General features: G+C 39.3%; 1 protein-coding gene across 1 annotated transcript in view; it reads left to right on the top strand.

Moving 5' to 3' along the window:
* The window catches only part of EREG (epiregulin), a 30,986-nt gene extending 14,643 nt beyond the window's left edge, over nucleotides 1-16,343 (top strand). The window contains exons 3-6 of the mRNA XM_036764972.1: nucleotides 4,141-4,227; nucleotides 12,576-12,699; nucleotides 14,067-14,216; nucleotides 16,186-16,343. Of these exons, the coding sequence (XP_036620867.1) occupies nucleotides 4,141-4,227; nucleotides 12,576-12,699; nucleotides 14,067-14,216; nucleotides 16,186-16,276 (452 nt within the window). The 3' untranslated portion in view covers nucleotides 16,277-16,343. The remainder of the gene's footprint in view (nucleotides 1-4,140; nucleotides 4,228-12,575; nucleotides 12,700-14,066; nucleotides 14,217-16,185) is intronic.
* The last annotated feature ends 883 nt before the right edge of the window (nucleotides 16,344-17,226 follow it).

The following is a 17,226-nucleotide window of genomic DNA, read 5'->3' as shown; positions in this document are numbered from 1 at the left end:
CGGCAAGTCACATAATCTCCCTAAGCTTCAGTTTTCTCATCTATATGTTGGTGTATAGGGTTGGACTCAATAGCCTTTGAAGTCCTTTCCAGCTCTCAGTCTATGATTCTGTGACCCTATCAGAAAGATCTAGCCTATACCAATAGAGTGGCAACTGGACCAGTGTGTCAAATCACAGTCTGTATACAGCATTGGTGGAGAAAGTTCACAGTACAAGCGATTTCAAGCAAGGATTGAAAGCTCTTCCAGCATGTAAATAGTTGAATTGTAGAATGGTTGTTCTGTTCCCATAATCCAGAGGAACTGAACTATTCAGGAAATCCATAGGTAAAGCATTTCTACCACCTTTAATTGGTTGAGTTTTAGTTTAAGGCATCCTGGTTCCTATGTAATGTAATATAACTGGTTCAGTTCCATGTTTATTAGGTATCCACTTGAAAGGCAATGGAAGATGAGTTAGATTTGAGCTCCAGGAGACCTAGATTTAAATCCCAGGTTAGCCACTGAGTCACTATGTGACCTCAGAAATTCATTTCACCTCTCTAGGACTCAGTTTTCTCATCTGTAAAATGAAGATGTTAAAGCAGATGATCTCCAATGTTTCTACCAGCTCCCAAGACTGTGATCTTACAGGTTCCATGCTAGGGACTAGGGGAGATACAAAAATAAATTTCAAAAAATTCTGTCCTCATGTCACCATTTCCTAATAACTATAGCCAAGTAAGTGAAAGATGGCAACCTTCATGCAGCTGATGAGAGGAGCCTTTGACATGATTTAAAATTAGATTCAAAAATGAAATCTTTGCTGCAATATCAATCTAGCAATTCAGTGGCAGCTCTCACGGAAATCTTCCTGATCACTGGACTGGCTCCAAGGGAGGGCCGCAGGTAAGGAAAGCCCAGTTCTCAGGCTGGCACACCCTGAATTGAACATTCTTTAATTAACAAAGACAAATATTTCACCTGTGGCCTGAATGAACTGGAACCAAGTTTCTGACAGTGGAAAAATTAACAACGAAAAGGCTAGTATCTGGTTTCTGTAAAGTATAAAGAGTCTAGATACTGTGTGTGTGTGTGTGTGTGTGTGTGTGTGTGTGTGTGTGACAGACTTATTGTTTCTTATGGGAAGACTTGGTAGTAGGCCCTTTTGGACTAATCAATTTGTTGGGAAGGTTAAATGAAAATAGACAACAATATGGCTAAAAGCATTCAATTTAAATACATGTAACCATATGAGCTAATAGAGATGGCACAATGCCATATGACTACTATATTGAGAAATTGACCAAAATTTCAAATAGATGAGAATTCAAATTATCCTTTGCAATAAGCAATGTGGATCTGAGTCAATTTTTTCCCTTTCTTCACTTTAGTTCATTTGGATGAAAATAGACAATAAAGATGATGTGTCTAAATATTATCTTCAAAGAAAGTAAATAATGATATTTATTATAATATTAGCCTACTCCAGGGTGAAATCCAGATTGGCAATCTTAATCTTTTTAAAGCCATTAGTTTTATTTTTTTGTTTGGTGAGGACAGATTGAAGATATGCTTCTGTTTCCTAATTAAACAATATTTTCAAACTTTAAAGACTTAATTATTGGCCATTTACAATCTGCGCTGTCTTTTGTATGAAGTATTTTGGTTCTCTGGGCAACAGTTTCTTCACTTATAAAAATGAAAATGTTGGCATAGATGGTTCCTGCCACCTTTGAAATCGTAGGAGTCCAAGAAACGCATGGGACCTAGTGGATAAACCAATGTTCTGTTGGTCCTAACACCATTTGAGTTCAGGAGTTTGGACCTGCTACATACAGTTTTAGTGAGCGAAAAATACAGAGCATTCAAATTAACAAATCTACCACCTGGCATTTCAAGAAGAGAGAAGATCCATCCACCAGTCACAGATAGGACTTTTTAAAATGCCACAAAGAATACTGGGTGGGCAGGGCTGGGGGTTTCCTCTTGAATGAGACCATACTAATTTTACCGTCTGACAGTAGAGGGCACTCTCAGCACACCCGGCCCACAAATAAATCTGTATATGCATACGTGCATTTATTCGTGCATGCATGCATACATACATACGTTCACAGATAGCTAAACAAATAAATGAGTGAATGAGTCATCTAATAAAAAGAACTAGCTAGATTCCTTGAGAAGGAAATCCCAGTTATAACTTTATTTTTTTATTATATACTTCACATACACCAAATACAATGAGCACTTCCATATACATTGAAGAACAGAAGGAAAGGTTTGCATACAAAGCTGAGAATCTCTGTGGTGTAGAGCTGGCTTTCTAATTTGTCTTGCTAGGTTGTGATTGTCTCTGGCCTTTCTCCTGCCAGTTATAACTTCTGGGATCATATCATCTGACCCTGCTCTGATTTAGCTCGTAGGATTTAGACTCACAAAGGGCCTTGGTGATCTTCTGATTCAAATCCCTCATTTTCCAAATGAGGAGACCAAAGCCTTAGACATTTCAATGACTGACACACATACAATAAAATCATGATTTTAATACAATTAACTGATTCTAAATATGGTAGGAGGAGAAAACACCTTGTTTTATTAATTTTGCCCATCTCCAATCTCTGTGGCCACTATTCAATGGCTATTCCTGTGGAATGGAACTTGACACAGAGGTTAATGTCTGGGTCTCCAATTAAACAGAAATGGGTCTATTATGTTACCATCCCCTCTCTTATTAAATAAATAGGCAACAAGCTGAATGAGCACCTCCTCTTTTCCTGTCACTTGTACTTTGGCATCTCCTTGAGTAGTTTTATATATCTCTGATTGGAAAACCCCAGAATTAAACAAAGCCTTGTGTAAACCATTGTTCAGGGAACTGTAACCACCTATGTTACTCTGATGGAGACTCAGGTACAGGAAGTTTAATGGCCTTCTCGGACTCCCAGACAGGACAGAGTATAAGAAATCTAGGTCAGAGTGTCGTGATTGGCAGTACACAGAGTATCAGAATGTTTAAGTCTATCCAAGGTATCTATTCAGGCATTTCCTATAGACAAGAATCTGTCTATTGAATTTTACTTCAAATTTTTGGATTGTGTGATTTTTTAAAAAATTTTAAAATTTTTTTGAAAATTTAAATGTAAACTAATATAAAAAGGTACTTTTAAAAAGAATGCTGCTTTTTTGTCAGTTGTCAGCAGAAGATCTGAGTTCAGATCTGACCTCAGACACTTACTAGCCATGTGACCCTGGGCAAGTCACTTAACCTCTGTTTGCCTCAGTTATATCAGCCGTAAAATAGAGATAATAACACCTACCTGACAGAGTTACTGAGAGGATCAAATGAGATAATACTTTAAAAGCACTTAGCACAGAGCATGGTACATAGCAGGTGTTCAGTCCTTTCCCCCAATATACATAGTATTATAGATATACTTTTGCCTTTCATTAATATCTGTCTCAGCTTTATAGTATGACTCAAATAGATAGGCATTCATTTCACTGTTGTCATTTTCATTCATGTCTGACTCTTTGTGAACCCATCTGGGGTTTTCTTGGCAAAGATACTGGAGTGGTTTGCCATTTCCTTCTCCAGACTCTTTTACAGATGAGAAAACTAAGGCAAACAGGGCTAAGTGACTTGCCCAGGGTCACACAGCTAGTGTCTGAGGCTAGGTCTGAACTAACAAAGATAAATCTTCCTGACTCCAGGGCTAACACTATATCCCCTGCACCACCTCGCTGTCCCAGGCATTCATCTTATGGTAGAATTAATGGTGTTTCTGGAGTTGAGCTTACAGCTTATGGATTCAACCTTACTCTTCCTTCTCCTCCCCCAGTGATGCTTTCTTCAATGTGAGGTTCTAAATTTATTTAATTTGACTCAATGTCTTAACTTTCTGTCTTTGGAAAGGTTACTTATGACATGTTAGTTAACAAAAGAATATATGCAACTACTGAAATATAATGAATTGTATGGTTATACTAAAGGATTGAGTGCTACTTTTCATTCAGTTGATTGATCTTGAGATGATATTTATGCCCAAGAAATTCTTGAAAAGTCTCTATGAAAATTGTAATTATTTAAAAGACTATAAATACTTTTCTTATATTTGAAACATTAATTGAAATCTCTTGTCATCTCTTCTTTGGAAACAGGTGTGTGCCTTTTGCAAGATGTTCATAACACAACAGTGATTCCATCATGTATCCCAGAAGAATCAGATGACAATTGCACTGCATTAGGTATGGTCATCTTCTTTTAAAAATGTTTCTACATGCATTTACATTCTCTCTGTCCCACTACCCTTCCCTTATGGAACCAAAACAACTCCCCTCCCCTTGAAAAAAAGAAGCCCTCTCATCATAAGCACAAATAGTTCTGCAAAGTAAATTCACACATCCCTGAAAATATACATCTCTCTCTCCATTTTAAATTCATCACCTCTCTAACAGGAGGTAAGTGGCATGCTCCACCTTTATCCTCTGGACTAATGGTTTACCGCTTCATTGACCAGAGTCCTAAAGGCTCCCATAGTTACTTTTCTTTACAATGTTGCTGTACCTGTATAAATTATTATCTTAGCTCTACTCACTTAGCTCTGCATCAGTTCAGAAAATGTTCCCATTTCCTCTGAAATTCTCCTGTATTTTATAGCACAATAACATTACATTTATGTTCACATGCCATAATTTGTTTAACCATTCTTCAATAGGAAGCCAGCCCCTTAGTTTCCATATTTTAGTTCTTAAAAAAACCCTCTATAAATGTGTGTGTGTATGTGTATGTGTGTGTGTGTGTGTGTGTGTGTGTGTGTTTTCCCTCTTTCTTGGTATCTGGAGTATAGGTCAAGTAGTATCACTTGGACAAAGAAGAAGCATAGTATAGTACATTTTTTGAGCATAGTTCCAAATTGCTTTCCAAAATGGCTGGATCAACTCACTGTTTCACCAATAGTGTACCTATGTTGCGCAGCCAGGTGGAGAGAGCACTGGGCTTGGAATCAGGAATCAAGAACTCATCTTCATGCAGTCAATTCTAGCCTCAGACATTTAACAGTTACCTTGCGCAAGTTGCTTAACCCCATTTGCCTCAGTTTCCTCATCTGTAAAATGATCTGGAGAAGGAAATGGCAAATCACTCCAGTATCTGCCAAGAAAACCCCAAATGGGGTCATGGAGAGATAGAGATGACTGAAAACAACTGAACAACAACAAAAAACAAAAATTGTCCTGCAGCCCTGCCAAGAAGTGTTATAAGTATGTTCATCTCTAGTAATATTGTTCCTAAGAATTAAGCATTTTGAAGAACAACAAGAACTCAGAAAGACTATATGTATGTATGTGTGTATACACATATACACATTTTATATACTTACACAAATATATGTATATACCCACACGTATCTCCACTTATACAGAGACAGAGACAGGGACAGAGAGGGAGAGAGACAGACAGCCAGAGACAGAGGCAGCGTGGTACAGTTATAGGACCTGGATTCAAAACCCTGCTCATTTTCTAATAAATCTGTGAGCTTGAGCAAATAATTTAAACTCTCTGAGTCTCCATTTTCTTGTTTGTAAAATAAAATAATTAGATATAATGAGCCCCTTCTAGCTTTGAGGTATGATCTGTGACAGATGTTAAATCTGGTGATATTGTTGTTGTTTCAGTCATGGCCAACTCTTTGTAACCCCATTTGGGCTTTTTTTTTTTTTTTTGACAAAGATACTGGAGTAGTTTGCCATTTCCTTCTCTAGTTCATTTTTACAGATGGGTAAACTGAGGCAAACAGGGTTAAGTGACTTGCTGTATTGGGAATTAAAATGGGCTCTTAGCACTCATCCAACCAAGTGCCCTTTAAGAGTTTGGCCTTTGTTTCCTTAATTAAATTAGGGGTTCTTGATGACCTCCTTGGAAAGCCTAGTGTACATGGGTTTGAGTGACATGTTTGTGACATCAGAAGCTTTTAGACCACATGGGTTTAAGTCGCATTTTTGTAATGATTTTAGGTCATGTGGGTCCTAAGGGTAGTTGCTAAGACCAGAGCCAATAGTAAGAGCTTAAGTTCTGGTCCCTTAGATGACATTTGATGATGGCTAAAGAGTGCATAAAAAGAGAAGACAGAGCTATTTGCTTAGAGCTCTCACTCTTGGCTGTGTTCTGATGTGGAGACTCCGGGCAGCTGTAGCCAAGAGCCCTCCAGCCTATAAACTCAGATGTTTGGACTTTGTTAAACTCTGGTAACTATGCATTGAGATTTGAATCAGACAAGATCTGTCTGTTGATGTTGGTAATTTGTTTGCATTTGCTCTGAAGTTCAGGGTGCTGGCTTTTTCCCCTGAATTAAGTGAATGATATTTGTATACTGAATTAAAGTAAGATTGTTAACCCCTTAACATCGCTTTCCTTAATAAAGCAGATCAAAAGAACTTGGGCTTGCAGCATTCTGTGAGCTGGTTGTTGTTGGTTTTACACCTCCACAGCAGCTGCTAGCCAGATTGTTGAAATGCTTGTTCAGGGTCACCCAGCTAGATGGTGTCTGAGGCTGGATTTGAACTCAGGTCCTCTTGACTTCAGGGCTGGAGCTCTATCCAGTTACCATCTAGCTGCCTCAGATCTGGTCATAGAATCACTTTTATGATTCTGGGAATTAAATAAGAACTGAACCTGTGATTTCCGGTGTAGGGGACTCCTGAAGGTGGAAACTCCCTCTAGTAATGCAAGTATCATTTTCTTTTTAACTTAGAATCCTAGAGAGATGCCTGGGAGTACTGACAAGTTAGTTGTCCATGGTCACACAATCGGAATTTTTCAGAAGTGGGATCTGAGTGTATAAAATGAAAAAGGAAAACTCTCGATTTCCATCAAACAAAATGACCTTTTTTGAGGGGAAATAGATTTAGGAAAATAGGAAAGAAGGTGGCAAAGTAGAAACTGGACATTGCCTAGGTTCAACAAGGGAACTGGACCCTAGACGGACCTCAGAAGTACTCAAGCCTATAATTTCTTGTACCAGAATACTGCTATGGGACTCTTTTTAGAAAGCATTCTTCTCGGAGAAGTCATCACAGCAATTGGGCAAGGGAAGATCTACTCCTGCTGAGCACTTGGTACATCTTTGTGTGTATGTGTGTGTGTGTGTGTGTGTGTGCGTGCATGTGTGTGGGGGGGAGAAAGAGACAGAAAGGCAGAGACAGAGAGATGGGGGGGGAGAGAGAGAGAGAGAGAGAGAAAGAGAGATTAGCCTTTCTCAAACCTGTTTCTGTTTTCAATCCTTTAACACTTTTGGGGTTATTGAGTTTCATAAAGCTTGTCACAGTCTAAAGTGCCAGGAAACTGAAGGATTAACAAGCCATGAAGCTGATAATGAGGGAAGAGGTGATCCCTGAAGATACCAGGGGCATCCCAACTGTCAGCAGCAAAAACTTGGAGTTTGGCAAGTCTGAGAGCCAGAAAGTCAAACCAAGGCAGGGGAAGGGAGTCCAATTTTATAAGGTCAGAGATCATATCCAAGGAGAGAGGCTGAGAATGGCAAGCCAGGTTCTAACACAAAGAAGGTGGGCATAATAGTAATCATATCTTCCTGCTCGTCACTTAATTTCACAGGACTGCAGGATATGGGAATGGGAGGGACCTCAGAGGCCATGTAGTCTAGCACCTTCATTTTACAAGGGGAGAGCGTCAGAGGGAGGAATTCAACCCATGTTGTCTGAATGGAGAGCCAGTGCTTCCCCCCCTTTTTTAACACTGTTTCCATTTCTGGGCCTCAGTTGATGCATCTGTAAGATGAGAATAGTAATAGCACCTATTTCCCAGAGTTATTATCTTCAATTATTATCTCTAATTTATCCTGTTCACATATTGTTTGTATATAATTGTTTGTATGTCATCTCCCTCATTAGATTATGTTCTCCTTGAAAAAGGAGGCAGCTGGGTGGCTCTGTAGCATATAGAGACCTAGCCTGGAGTCAGAAAGACCTGAATTCAAATCCAACCTCAGACACTTACTAACTGTGTGACCCTGGGCAAGTCATCTAACTTCCAACTGACCCAATTTCTTCAGCTGTAAAATGGAGACAATAATAATCCCTATCTGCTGGTGCAGTTATAAGGATCAAATGAAGTAATATTTGTAAAGTACTTAACTCAGTGCCTGGAAAACAGTAGGAACTTCACAAATAAGCCTGTCTCCATCCTTGAGAGCATAGACTGTTTTTTGGCCTTTTTTGTCTCACCAGACCTAGCACAGTCCCTGGCACGTAGTTTTATTATTGTTCAGCTGTTTTTCTGTTGTGTCTGACTCTTTGTGAGCCCGTTTGGGGTTTTCTTGGCAAAGATACTGGAGTGGTTTGCAATTTCCTCCTGCAGCTCATTTACAGATGAGAAAACTATGGCAAATAGGGTTAAGTGACTTGATTAGGGTCACACAGCTAATAAGTGTTTGAGGCCAAATTTAAACTCAGGAAGATGAGTTGGTCCAGTGTTCTATCCACTGTGCCACCTAGCTGCCTCATTGGCACATAAAAGGCATTTAACAAATGCTTGTTGACTTGTTATGAGGATAAAATGAGACAACATTTGTAAAACTTTTTGCAAACCTTAAAGCTTTAAATAAAGTCTAGCTATTTTATCATCATCATCATCATCATCATCATCATCATCGTCATCATCATCGTCATCTCTGAGGGTGCCTTACAACTTTAGATCTATGATCTTTTATGAAAACATACTTTTAAATTTACAAAGCATTTGCTTCCCAACACACCCCCCATAAGTGGCTAGTTTCAATATTTTTATCCCCAATTTACAACTGAGGAAACCGAGTCACAGAGAAGGGAAGCAACTTGTGGACATTCACATAGGTAATAAATAGAGAAAACTACATTTGTCCAAAAGTCAGTGCCCCTCCCCCACACCACACTTCCTTACAGCTCTGTAAGAGGAAATTGGGACTGGAAATTGGGGCTTCAGGGCTCTTGTCCTTGTCACCCATTTCCCTGAATCTCTGTGGCCCCTGACTTGGATCTGCCAAAATTCCTTCAGACCTTGGTAGCCTTTGATTGTCCTCAAGGTGCTACCCCTGAACGGATACCTTCAGGACAGTTGGCGTGGGGTCCCTTATGTCTTCCCTTAATTTGGGATAATCGAACACTTATTGGAATACCTCACAGTGCCAACGGCCATGGCAAAGGAAAAGTCCCTGCAAGGTTCTCAAGTCAGTGTCGGTCGGGCATGCTCCCTTCCCTCTTCCCCTCCCCCCCCCCCCCACAACAGCACCTAAGTACTAGCCTTCAACAGCCTAGGTGCTGCATTGCAGAATCAGGTCCTTCCTGTTCTGCTTCATACCAGGTTACACCCAGGGCTCAGCACATGGGAGCTGCTCACAGGATCCCTTCATTGGGGATGACGATGGTGAGCGGGAGGGACAGCTGCATTGCCCAAAGTTAATGTCTACAGGTTGTGGGAAGGGAGGGAGGAGAGGAGGGAGTAAAGGAAGAAGGTCTGAACCTATATTCTCTTTCTAATTTTTTGTAAATTTATTTTTTTATTTTTAGTTTACAACACTCAGTTCCGCAAGTTTTTGAGTTTCAAATTTTCTCTCCCTCCCTTTCCTCCTCCTCCTCCCTCCAAGACGGCATGTAATCCAATGTAGGTTCTATGTATACCTTCACATGAACATATTTACATAATACTCAAGTTGTAAAGTATATTCCCTTTTTTTAATTAACTTTTGTTTCCAATTAATAAGCATTGATTCTCTCTTCCTCCTACTGAAGAAAAAGAAAAAATAAGTCCTAGCAACACAACAAATTTCCAGGGTTGCCATGCCCTAAAATGTTTCTCCTTTGGCATCCTTTTGAGTCCATCCCTCCTGTGTCAGGATGTGGGCAGCATCTCCTTCCTCTGGGAAGAAGATCCACACAGGCCGTGGGGCAGTGGCCATTTGGAAGAATCCAGATGTTACCAGTCATACTAATAACTCATATTTCTATCAGATTTTGTTCTTTTTCAAAGGGTCTTCATGCATATTATGGAGGAAGAGTAATGTAGTGCTGCTAGGAAGCTGGCCTGTGAGTCAGGAAGGCCTGGGATCAAGTGTCATTTCTAACGTATACTAGTTGTGTGATCTGGGTCAAGTTCCAACCTCTTGGTGTGCCAGGCAAATTTATAAGATTCTAAGTTGCAGAAAAGGTGTTGATTGGCACTGGAAGAGGGAATTTTTCCCTGGGAGTTCTTTATACCTATAAAATCACAGTTCCAATTAAAAAGCAGGGGAGGTGATGATGTTTTTTTTTCCATTATACTATTCGACCATCACAAGCACCCCATGAAGGGTGGATGTCCAGAGGGCAATTGAACATTAATCTGGTGAATTTTAAAGGGTTAGGGTGAATTATAGTAGCCCAAGTCGGTCAAGCATTTATTAAGCCCTTACTGTGTGCTAGGCACCATGCTAGGGTTACAAAGAAAGGCAAAAAAGGGGGGAGGGAAATTATAAGGACAAACAGAGCTAGGTTAGGCTTGCCAACAGTCCTAGCTCATATTATTATTAATAATAATAGCAATAAGGTTTTCAGAACTCTTTACAAATATGCTCAAATGGGATCCTCACAACAAGCTTGGGAGGCAGATGCTGTTATTTTTCTTGTTTTAGAGATGAGGAAACTGAGGTAAACAGAAGTTAACTTGCCCAGGATCACACAGATAGAAAGTGTCTGAAGGGGAAAGAGGAAAGGAATGAGCATTTATTATATGCCTACAGTATACTGGGCACTGTGCTAAGTGCATTACTAGTACTATTTTCTCATTTCATTCTTACAAAACCCCAGAGAGGTCGCAGCTATTATGATCTCCATTTTAGAGTTTGCAGAAACTGAGGTAGATAGAAGTTAAGTGACTTGTCCAGGGTCACATAGGTAGAGGGTCTGAGGCTAGATCTGAACTTGGGTCTTCTCAAGTCCAGGCCCAGTGCTTTGTGCACTGTGGCTGCACCCATTTGAGGCAAGATCTGAATGTGATATCATATGAAGATAAGTTAAAAGGGCTATGTTTGACCTGGTGAGTGGAGAGAAACATGGTTGTTGTGTTCAAGTATCTGGAAGACCCCAAGCCAGGAAGACCTGGCATTAAATCCCCCCTCAGGCACTCACTACCTGTGTGACCTTTAGCTTAACTTTGGTTTGCCACCATGTTCTCAACTGTAAAATATAGATACCTCCCAGGGCTGTTGTGAGGGCAAAATTAAATAATTTTTGTTAAGTGCTTTGCAAACCTTAAAGTAATATATAAATGCCAATATTATGATTTTTTAAACTGAGAGTAATGGGTGGAAGTTTTATAAACTACTATACAAATTCTATTATTATTATTAAACTAAAAGTGGTAGGTAGAAGTTTTATAAAATGCTATAGAGATGCTATTTATTATTATTAAATTAGGAGTAATGGGTGGAAGCTATATAAAGTATACAAATTCCACCATCATCATCATCACCACTATCATCATCATTAAACTAAGAGTAATAGGTAAAAGTTATATAGAGTATTATATGAATTCCATTATTGTTAAGCACAGAAACAGATTCAGCTTAACATAAAGTTGTTGTTGTGTTGTTTCAGTCTATCCAATTCTTTGTGACCCCATTTGGGGTTTTCTTGGCAAAGATACTGGAATGATTTACCATTTCCTTCTCTAACTCATTTTACAAATGAGGAAACTGAGGCAAATGGGGTTAAGTGACTTGACCAGGGTCACTCAGCTAGGAAGTATATGAAGGCAGATTTGAACTCATGAAGATGAGTCTTCCTGATTCCAAGTTTAGTGCGCTATACACTGTATCATCTAGCTGTCCTACTTAACATCAGGAGAAGCTTCCTAAAAAGTTAGAAGGGGCAGAAGGAGGAGTGGGCTCCCTTGTTAGGTGCCCTTTTATTCCCCATCGATGCTGCTCTTTGGGCAGTGGCTGGAGGACCACTCAGCAGGGAAGGCTGTATCTGTGCGGATTCTTGCTCAGGGACAGTTTGGAGTAGTGGCCCCTGAACAGGACCTTAATTGGCTAATATAAGGTGGTGCTCTCCTATCCCATAGCCATGGCTTGCTCGGCTCAGCAGATGGCTGCTTTGTATATTTTTCTGTGTCCTCCTTTGGGATGCCATGGCTAAGGACTTCCATTTCCTCACTTGTGAAGTTCCTCCAACTCAGAGATTCTATGCTTCTATTAAAAAAAAAGTCTCCACCATTGTCCCCACAGGCTTTCAGATACTCCTGTCAAAGGAGGGAAATTGTGCCCACCATCTCTGTTGCCCCCTCTCGAGGAGGTGAGTGGTTGGGTGGGGGAATCCATAGAACCACCCCCCCCAGCCTGAAGGACGTCTGAGTTGTCAGTGTTTGGGTGTCTTTACCCCTTCTCCCTTTATTAAGATGTAATTTTATCTTCTAAAAAAAAGTCTAAGAAGCCTGGCATCTTGGGAAACTGCCTCACCTGCTTGCAATGGTAGCTTCATGACATGTATCATTATAAGTAAAGTTGACACTCAGTTTTTAAAAGACTGAAGCAAAATAATCCATCTGTTTTCCATTCTTTCCACAGTTCAAATAGAAAATAATCCTCGGGTGGCTCAAGTGGCAATTACAAAATGTGGAGAGGACATGCAAGGCTTGTGTTTACATGGGCAATGCATCTATGTGGTGGATATGAGTCAACACTTCTGTAGGTAAGTGGCCATCATCACTTCTTGTTGGATAATTTCTTTTTAATTGTTTTACCTGCTTCCGGACTCTCCCCTTCCCAATTCATTCTTCACAGATCTGCCAAAGTAATCTTCCCAAGCCTTCCTAAATCTGATCATGCTCCTCCCCTGCTCCACACTTTCCAGGAGCTCACAGTGCCTGATGCATAATAGGCACTTAATATATGCTTATTAGGTTGAATTGAACTAATGTGTACTTTGCATGTGCCTTGTATGAATTTTAAGAAAATTTCAGGCAACATAAAAATAGAAAATGGGCACAAATATTTTCTAGAGTTGTCATTGAGTCATTTCAGTCATGTCTGACTTTCTGTGACCTCATTTGGGATTTTCTGATATTGGAGAAATTTGCCATTTCCTTCTCTAGCTCATTTTACAGATGAGGAAACTGAGGCAAACAAGGTTAAGTGACTTCCACAGAGCCACACAGTTCATAAGTGTCTGAGGCTAGATTTTAACTCAGGCTCTCCTGACTCCAGGGCCAGCACTCTATCCATTATGTCACCTAGTTGCACTATTCTAGAGTATTCAGTTAATTACTCTATTGTATGACACCACTTACCTCTATAAAATTGCAATTTACTTCAGACATCAAAACTGCAACTGAGAGGCTTTACAATCCCCACACTATTTGTTCCTTTATAAATGGCCAGCATTCATACAGCACTTCAAGATTTGCAAAGTGTTTTACAAATATTATCTCATTTAAGTCTCACAACAACCTTGTGAGATAGAGGCTATTATCCCCATTTTACAGATGAGAACATTGAGGCAGATGACAGTAAAGTGACTTGCCTGCCCAGGGTCACATAGCTAGTAAGTGGCTGAAGTCAGATTTGAACTCAAGTCTTCCTGAATTGAGGTCCAGCACTCTGACCACTGTGCCACTTAGCTTCCCCTAGGAGTATTGCATGAAATATAACACTCAGCTTTTGACATCCAATGATAACTTCTTTTATAACCATTCATGTGCATGAAAATGACTGTTTCATTTTTTAATTTGTTGTGTTCTTTTACTTTAAAAAAAATTGAGAGACATCTGCCAAGTACTAGAAATACAAAAGCAAAAAACTTAAAGAAATAAAGCCCTGCCTTCAGAGAGCTTATATTCTCCTGGGGAGTGGGGAACAGCATGTCCACAAGGTTACAAGATCACAGCTTTTGCTGTGCCAAGTCTCCATAATTTCCTTTCTCTCCTAGGTTTTATATGTGTGTGCGCACACATGTTTGTATATGTGCGTATATATACATATATGTATGTATGTGCATATATATATATATATATACATACACATATATAAATTATGCCTATCTTTTCTATTTTTCCCTAGGTGCGAAGTGGGCTATACCGGCAGCCGATGCGAACATTTTTTGCTAACTGTTCAAAAGCCCTTGAGCAAAGAATACGTGGTACTGACCGTCATACTTGTTATTCTTTTCCTGATCATCATTGCTGGCTCCACATATTACTTCCTCAGGTGGTAAGACACAATTTCTTTACACTCCTTTTCTTTCTTTCTTTCTTTTTTAGCCAGGAAGAGTAGCTACAGGTTGGGTAAATGTCTAGACAAAATTTTCATGGAGACTTAATAGGCATTTGAGTGAATCCCCGAGCTTCAGTCTCTTCGTTCATAAACTGGAAATGATTTGTAGTGGAGAAATAATGGGGCTTTGACTTCAGAGACCTAGGCTCAAATCCTGTCTCTATACTTTATCTCCTGTGTGACTTTAGGCAAGTCAATAAACCTCTCTGAGCTTTCAATTTCTTATTTGTAAAGTAGAGATAACAGTGTGCACAGATTTAATATTGAGAAAAGCATGTTTTTATTCTTCTAATGCTATATACCTGCTAGCTCTGATTATTCAAATAACACAAGGTGTCATGAAGGCAGGGGGTTAGGTCCTGGGCTTACGATTTTATTGATATTAGGAATTCCTAGATAATGTAAGCCCCTCTTCCAATGTAGGTGGGTACTTTCTCTACACTCTATAACTTAGATTCTTACATATCATCCAGAGCCCTGAGACACCAAGTAATTTGCTAAGGGTTGTGTATTCTTGAAATCCTAAGACAAAATGAGGATGGTCCCAAGAATGTTGAGTTGTCTCCTAAGGTGACTGCATGGACAATACGGGCAAGCATGAATCAGTTCTCATCAGTGTGACTGGATGAAACTCCAAATTATTGAGATCACAGATGCACATGAGTGTTTGAGATGGAAAGAGTGATACCTAGCAGTAAGGAGGGAGTCAGTACTGTGTATAAACATACATACAGCCCTTTGTTTGAAAAAGGCCATGTTTTCTGAGACACTCAAAGTGTATCTGTGTAAGAGAACATAGAACCTCTCTCTCTCTCTCTCTCTCTCTCTCTCTCTCTCTCTCTGTCTGTCTTTCTCTCTGTCTCTGTCTCTCTCTGTCTCTGTCTTTCTCTATGTCTATCTCTGTCTCTCATTGTAAGAGAGGGGGGATATATTGGGAAAGATGAGTGATACCAAAAGAAATTACATCAAACACACACACACATATATGTGTATATATATGTATATATATATATATATTATATATTAAACAAAGAGGGAGAAGAAGAAAGATAGAGAGAGAAAGGAGGGAGGGAGGGAGAGAGAGAGAGAGAGAGAGAGAGAGAGAGAGAGAGAGAGAGAGAGAGAGAGAACAATAAATAAAATTGATGATTTTAGCCTGCATTGATGATACTCCTTCAGGGTATAAATATTTTTGTCATCCAGTATGATATTATTATGTAGATGATGAGAAAGGAAAATCACATTGGTAGTATTTAGGAAAGTTTGGGCAGCTGACTTGAAAGCATAAGGGCGGACAGAGGCTAATGGGGAAAATGCTCTGAATTTGGAGAGTGAGTCTCACAGTCATGAAATCTGGGTTTGGATCCAAGCTCTGCTATCACTACTGATATGTCATTGGGTAAATCATTTAATCAATCTGGCCTCAGTTTCCTCAGCTCATATAAATAAAGAGATGGGACTGGATGGCTTTTAAGGTCCCTTCCAACTGTAGACCTAAAATCCCACAGATTAATCGTGATTTGTCATAAAAAATTCATGCCATATGTCCTCTGAAGCTTTAGATTCTTGAAGTAAGGTCTGATGGGCATTTCTCTTTGATGTTCAATGGTATAGTTCTGGTTTTGATCATATAAAGTCAATAGCAATAACAAGAAAGGTTATCATGTACTCATGGTTGATGGTAATCACCAAATAGTGAAGTCCTAAATATTTAACTTGAACTTTGTCAAGGCCATCTGTCCAGTCTGCCACAGATGGCTGGTAGCACTGATTGTATGAGATGGGTGTCTATGCAGCTCTTGAGTCTACAAAATTGTTTCTCTCGTTAAACGTGGCAGACTTAGTTTGCTCTTGATTGTGCTGACTGAAGTACTAATGTTTTTTTTTCATTTTTGCACGTTCCCAGGTATAAGAACAGAAAAAGTAAAGAATCAAACAAGGAATATGAAAGAGTGACTTTGAATGATGAAAAGAACTCGACATTGCTACAAGTCTAAAAGAAGAAGCAAACCTGCCTGAACAGAGACTTTTAGTGTTAATAGTTTTGTTTTATTAATAATATTTATGTTCAAAACAGAAAAGGTCAAACCATATATTTTTCTTTCAAAAGAAGTCCATGGAGAAGATTTTATTTTTGTTTTTAATTTTATTATTTTTGTATGATGGAATGTTTGCTAGCGTATAAAGTGCATACAGTATTTTATACATGAAATCAATTTTATGAGGAGTTCATACTCCTGGGCTAAGTGCCTTGCTGGAAACAACAAAACTTGCAGGCTTGTATGGGAATCTGGTTCAATGCCATCTCCTGTAATGCATCCAGGATACTCAAGTAAATGTTGACAAATAACAACAATGCATTTCCTACATAATAATTTGTGGGGAAACATCATGAAAACTGACATCAAAAGAAGGGACTGGAATGTGAAGATATAATTTGCCTTCAAGTCCTGTGACAAACAAAACATTCAAAAATCAAAAATATGGACAATGGGAATCGTCTGGGCAAAGACGTTTTTTCTCCACTCTCCAGCAAGAACTGAATATTTATTAAGCACAAATGGCTGTGCACAGTATTCCATTTTAGGGCTTAGTAACTACAGAAATACAAAGTCAGTCCAAAATTATTTCCCACCAGCAATGAACTAGAGTTGCTATGGGATATTAAATCACTAAATGTTATGTACATAGCTTTGGTTTTCTTATCTACAAAGTGAATGCTACCCTACTGCTTTGTGCATCATGATGAGACTCTTCAAGACTTGATACTCCAAGATGCTAATGGAGCTGGGATGTCATCAGCTTGCAAATGTCCTCCAGAGATGCAAACCATACCCCATCCTGTATGACTCTTGTCCTTTCTCCCATAATTCTGCCATAAAGGGTCCACCCAATGTGCAAGAGAAGATTAGTACTTTGATGACATATAGCATTTTCCCTGCTTAAA

This window comes from Trichosurus vulpecula, chromosome 6, assembly GCF_011100635.1.
Source record: "Trichosurus vulpecula isolate mTriVul1 chromosome 6, mTriVul1.pri, whole genome shotgun sequence".
In the NCBI taxonomy this organism is placed as follows: Eukaryota; Metazoa; Chordata; class Mammalia; order Diprotodontia; family Phalangeridae; genus Trichosurus; species Trichosurus vulpecula.
The sequence above is the reverse complement of the archived record's forward strand: the minus strand, read 5'-3'. Positions and strand labels throughout refer to the sequence as shown.